General features: G+C 43.0%; 2 protein-coding genes across 2 annotated transcripts; one reads left to right on the forward strand and one right to left on the reverse strand.

The window, feature by feature from the left end:
• Window positions 1-1,284: 1,284 nt before the first annotated feature.
• On the forward strand, window positions 1,285-3,087 carry LOC108152945 (LETM1 domain-containing protein 1). Its single transcript, XM_017282640.2, has 4 exons — window positions 1,285-1,563; window positions 1,623-2,225; window positions 2,289-2,577; window positions 2,639-3,087. Exons 1-4 carry the CDS (start codon window positions 1,454-1,456, stop codon window positions 2,975-2,977), a joined length of 1,341 nt encoding a protein of 446 aa, XP_017138129.1. The 5' UTR covers window positions 1,285-1,453; the 3' UTR covers window positions 2,978-3,087.
• A 56-nt stretch (window positions 3,088-3,143) lies between these two features.
• On the reverse strand, window positions 3,144-4,355 carry LOC108152946 (60S ribosomal protein L14). Its single transcript, XM_017282641.2, has 4 exons — window positions 4,332-4,355; window positions 4,099-4,200; window positions 3,643-3,837; window positions 3,144-3,430 (listed from the first exon to the last, which is right to left on the reverse strand). The coding sequence occupies exons 1-4, from the start codon at window positions 4,332-4,334 to the stop codon at window positions 3,230-3,232; spliced, it is 501 nt and encodes a 166-aa protein (XP_017138130.1). The 5' UTR covers window positions 4,335-4,355; the 3' UTR covers window positions 3,144-3,229.
• Between the last annotated feature and the right edge of the window lie 1,142 nt (window positions 4,356-5,497).

A 5,497-nucleotide genomic window follows, 5' to 3' on the forward strand; every position in this document is an offset into this window, starting at 1 on the left:
TTAGTTACGGTTTTGGCCGTGGCCGTGGCGCGTGGGCCTCAGTTTGCTTAATTTGTCCTGACGCTGCTGTTTGCTGCTGTTGTTGCTGCTGCAGCCAGCATCTAGTACGAGGCGAAAGCAAGCGCTCAAATTTCCGCGCAGTTTTCCGTGCGACACAAGCCCACAACCGACGCAACAGACGAGCGAAAACAAACGAACCAAAATTTTCCGAGCCATTTTCCGTGCGAGAAAATCCCGCTCTGTGGGGCCGAATGGTAGAACATTAAAGGTGGGCACCCCTTTTAGCGGGACACAATTGATATCATCGCGTATGTTGGATGCTCATTAGATCCTTCTTTCGAACAATATTTATCTATTTTTTATAGTTAAAGAAGTATAAATAAATATATTATTATATGCAAAAATATTTAATGAAAGAAATTCAAAAATTCAAAAAATGAATTCATTCTGCTACATGGCAACTACATCTAATATCTACATACGGCTATTATTTGATGCAGCGACATCTGCCCGTCTTAGCCCACTATGGGCCATTCCTAAACGGCTCGTACCATTTTGATACAATTTTCTTTTTCGGACAACTAAACCCCGAAAAATAATGCTGTTCTAAAATTATAATCATAGATCCATCTTTCCTCTCTACCTAACAAAATAATTATTCCGATATCTTTCACCTGTTCGGCGTTCAAGGTCCTCAAGTTTCATAATTTTCATGAGTATTTATTCGTTGGCCCTTAATGGGCTAAAAATGTAATATCGATATATGTAAATCAGTCCGCGCAAAAATGGTAATAGCTGTATGACACTAGACTTTTCTAACTGCAATCTGCAAGAACAGACACAGCTTTATACAAAAAGCTTGCAGTGAGAGCGAGAGATATATATGCGTCCAGTCCAGGCTTGCCAGTTGAGCTGGGAGCAGCGCTGTGGCTGAGACTATCCATTGTTGCTGTTTTCAGAATCCATTTAGCTAGATGGGTGGGTGCGCTCGAAAACAATATTTTTTCACAAATAGTGCCTGAGTTGTTGGAGTGATAGCTACAAATGTAAAAATGTTATGTCTATTGTGCCATCTCTCTCTTCGCAGACAATTTTCCAAAGTCTAATGTCATACAGCTATAAACAGAAATCGTATGCCCCTCACCTTCAGTTTCCAACTTCAAACTGAATTAAATCCGGTTTAAATGGAAAAACTCAAGAATCCTACCATCCAACTTTTCAAAAAGATAGGCTAATGATAAACAAACTATCGACGGTCTTTAAATGATTGCTGAAGTGCAGTATATCGGTAGTCTTATCGATGGTTTGGTAGCTCTAATCCTTATGTTCGTGTGAAATTTATATTGCATATACTTCAAAATAACGTTGTTGCGGGAGAGCTCCTGCATTGGAGTTGCCGGTTGCGTAATTGGACGCACTTGTGTGTGCGGTTTGTAGTTGTAGTGCTTGCAGAATGGCGTTGGCACTGCGTGTGGCGGCGCGATTTGCCCAAGTTTCGGCTGGGAGTTGGCCCCAAGATCGGCAGAGACTGTTACAGCTATACATTACCAGCACCAATTCCAGGTTAGAACAATCTCCTGACCCCAATTATCAATCAGCATTAAAATCCCATTTACCGGCAGCGATAACAAACCGAAGTCATATTGCACACTGCCACCAGAACGGAAATATTCTGGAAAATCGACTGGAGGAGAAGCACCACCGCCGACGATTAAGCGAAATGTAGCCGCCGAAATAACCAGCGTTGGAAAGGTCATCTACGAGACGGGCTGGGATGCAAACAAGCCAAAGGATCCGCCAAAAGGCCAACAGTTGGTTAAGACATCATCTACCTTACCACCCAGCGACATGCCTGATCATGAGAAGCCCAAGGAGCAGGACGTTCCCAGGTCAAAGCGGGAGCAGATGCGAGATAATATGCAGGACTACATATTCACACGCTACTTCAACTATGTGAAGAACTATGACAAGGTTCTCGAAAAGAACTTCCCCAAGGCCATGCAGCTCTATCACGTCTTCTTTGATGGCGTAAAGGACTTTTTCAGCGACATGAAGCGCTTCTTAAAAATTTCTCGCATTGCCAATGACTCGCCGCAAGGGATCAGGGCACTGAATCGCCAGGAACTAGAGCTGTACATGATGATGCCGAGGGACATGATGAAGGTTGCACCGGCCCTAATTGGCTGCTCACTGCCGATGGTTGGCTATGCATTCTTTCCCCTTGTGTAAGATCTCGCCAATTAGCGTGGGTGCTACATGATTATAATGCCAGGTGGTTTACTTTGCAGCTTTTGGTATCCCCGCGTTTTTCTTACTTCGCACTTCTGGACTGCAGAGCAGCGCACCGACTTTCAAAACTACTATATGAAACAAAGACTGCAGTACAACAAAGCCGTCTTCCGCTGCCTGCAGGCCAAGCTCAAATCGCTGTCTGGACACCCCAAACACGCAGAGTTCAGGAACATATTGGGCCTGCTGGGAAGTGGTACTCATCCAACGCCGGAGATGCTTCTGGACGTCAAGGATATTTTTGTCGAGGGACCCTACTCGCTGCTGGGAATGTCGCGGAAGCATGTTGTAAGACCGTGATGATGAACCCATTAGAATCCACCATTCAAACACTGTTGTATTGTTTTAGAAAAGCCTAGTCAATATGCACGGACTGCAAAATAGCATCTTTAAGCGTCACCGCCTGCACGAGCACGCTTTCCTTGTGCACTACATGGACCAGGCCATAACCCGCGAAGGCGGAGTGCACAATTTAAGTATGCATGCGCTGCGGTACTCCTGCTACTTGCGTGGCCTCAATCCAGTTAATCTCAGCGACGAGGAGATGATCGAATGGCTGCGCAACTGGGTCAAGGTCTCGACGTCGATACAAGGCGAGCATATCACACTGTTCCTACATCTGCCCATCCTCCTTGGCTACAACCATCCCAGCAACTGGAAGACGATCTACTGCAAGGGCAATGCCTAGGCATTCATTCGGTGCTAATTTAATTGGTAGACTGGGGCTTTAAGAATTGGACTGTGGACTGTTAAGACCTTTTTGTTTCTTGAGAGCAAATAAAATTGTTGAAAATCAAACTGAACGGCCGTCTTCCGCTTCCCCAAAACAACGCAAAAGAAAACTCGGCCACGTGCGTGTTTTTCCTAAAAATAACACTTTCTTTTATTTTCTCCATTGTGGTGGATGTTCATCAAGCAGTTACTTTCGTTAATTTATTGTTTACTTCTTGGCCGCTGCCTTCTTGCCACCCTTGGCCTTCTCGGCACGCAGACGCTCACGGCGATCCTTCTTCAGGATGCGTGGAGTACCGTCGGACTTGGTGCGCTTCTTTAGTGTGTTGAAGGCAATGGTCAGCAACTTGTTGCGCTGGCGCTTGGCATAACGCAGCTTGAAGCGGTCAAAATCGTTCAATTGTGAGCGCTGCAATAGATTAAAATGGACAAGATTAGTACCAGTACAACACAGAGATACAAGAGTGGGGGATTGATTATCTTAGACTGCGATCAGTTAGAAACAGAGCTAGCTTCATGTATGTATCAGCCGGCAATTCCTATCAAGAACTTTCAATTATCATCATGTGCAGAAATCGATAATACAATTAATATCCACCATAACCATTTACATATACACACCTTGCAAATGTTTTGTGCCTTGACGGACCAGGGGCTGACCTTCCACTGGGCCTTCAGGTCGCTCTCAGTCCAGGCCTTGCGCACAATGCGCGTGGGCGCGGTGAATGGGAACTTAATGCGGTATTTGGTCAGATGCAGATTGTTCAATCTGTATTCCTGACGTGGAACACCGGTCAAAGGACCATCAACCAAAACCTAAAAGAGAAGAACATGCTTAGTTGTGTTGTTTTTAGGTTGGAGTTGACGCATCGGCAGCAACAAAATCGGCGTCGCGTCGCTGCGCTTGCATGCTTGCTTTCAGTGGGTTAAACTAGCTTCATTTATGTGTCAGTTGGCACTTCCTATCAAGAAGACAAATTATCATCATGTGCAAGAGGCAAGGGCGCCGCGCCTGTTGTTGTTGTTGTTGTTGCTGCTTCTGCTCGACTTCTGCCACCACGGGCTGTCGCCACTTACTCTGTTTTGGTCAATGACGTCGACAATGGCCACCAGGCGACCCTTTAAGGGGCCGGCCGAGGCCTTGGCAATGCGACCAGTTTGTACGAATCTCTCGAAAGGCTGCAATCAGAGAAATATATGAAACACTCGAAAAAAAAAAAAAAAAATTATTTCTGTATATGCTGGCCAGCGCGTTGCTTGTGTTGGTGTGCGCCACCACGTGAAAATGGTAAAACGCATTTATTTCGCACCATATTTCAGCGTTGAAGGTTGTTTTTACGTGAATTAAATCAACGTACTGGCCACTTCACTTTTGTGCAATGTTTTATTAGTCGCGCGAGTTTTGCACTTTATAAATTTTACATTTTTCAACCGACTCGGAAAAAACTTTGTTAAATCTTACCATGACGCTAACCGGAAAGAAAGAGAAGGAAAGAACATTTTTGACAGCTCGACGACAACATGGCGTGAGGGCTGAAAACCACACAGAGTTGCATTATTTCTGCTAACAATTTGCAACACTAGTTGCCTTCTACAAAGTTATTGTCGTATTATTAGCCTTGCGCAATATGGTCACGCTTAGGAAACGCGGCATGGTCCATGAACGAGCCCGCAAAGAAGAAATTACATTCCACGATTTTAAAATTCCAAGTCATATTACTAGCTAGCTAAGACACTCAGTACTGCCCGTATATTTTAATACGAGAAATCAATAATTTTTCTAGGGACTGTTTAATTTAAGGCACTTTCTTTTATTGAAATGCTTATAAAGTTTGCTTAAAACAAAAAAATTCACAACAATTATACATCATTTCTACATATGTGTATTAGCACAGCGAGGTAAGTCCATAACGCGTCTTAAAAAATATTGGAAAATACTAAAATATGCTAGAAAACATAAAAATATCGTCCCCTCGTTTTGAAATATACTAAAACCAATACAAATATCGCGTATCCGATATTACTTGCAAGGTGTGTAACCTAGAAAGGAAACAAAAACGAACAAACTAAAATAACGATTTAGTTGACTTTTGTTTTGTTACGTTTATTAATAATATTATTATAATTTTATGCAATGCTTTTCCGTCGGTATATTTACTGTTTCGTTTGGTATTCAGATCGACAAATTATTATGTCAAAAAATTTGGTCATGTATTTTGCGCGCGGCAGAGTGTGACCAGGTGCACATGCTATGCGGTTACACTGTTTCGTGTTTCCTAACAAATAAAATCAGTTAAAAATTCCAATTTCGTGTAAAAGTAAGCAGGAAATCTGCAAAAAACCTACTGAACATTTTTTTATCGAACGTAATACAAGCATGGATTCTTATCGTTTCCATACGAATATCATCCCTGTTCGGTCATTGAAAAATGATGCATATCTGAGCACTGGGCTTATATTTTGAAAATGGGACAGT

Source organism: Drosophila miranda, chromosome XR (assembly GCF_003369915.1).
Source record: "Drosophila miranda strain MSH22 chromosome XR, D.miranda_PacBio2.1, whole genome shotgun sequence".
NCBI classification, from domain to species: domain Eukaryota; kingdom Metazoa; phylum Arthropoda; class Insecta; order Diptera; family Drosophilidae; genus Drosophila; species Drosophila miranda.

What these genes read in the sequence shown, in the direction of transcription:
- LOC108152945 (XM_017282640.2), top strand. Translation starts at nt 1,454, where the DNA reads ATGGCGTTGGCACTGCGTGTGGCGGCGCGATTTGCCCAAGTTTCGGCT. An exon ending in ATTACCAGCACCAATTCCAG is followed by an intron (nt 1,564 to 1,622) that starts GTTAGAACAATC and finishes ATTTACCGGCAG; the next exon opens with CGATAACAAACCGAAGTCAT. An exon ending in GAATGTCGCGGAAGCATGTT is followed by an intron (nt 2,578 to 2,638) that starts GTAAGACCGTGA and finishes GTATTGTTTTAG; the next exon opens with AAAAGCCTAGTCAATATGCA.
- LOC108152946 (XM_017282641.2), bottom strand. An exon ending in ACGTCATTGACCAAAACAGA is followed by an intron (nt 3,838 to 4,098) that starts GTAAGTGGCGAC and finishes CTTCTCTTTTAG; the next exon opens with GTTTTGGTTGATGGTCCTTT. An exon ending in AGGCACAAAACATTTGCAAG is followed by an intron (nt 3,431 to 3,642) that starts GTGTGTATATGT and finishes AATCTATTGCAG; the next exon opens with CGCTCACAATTGAACGATTT.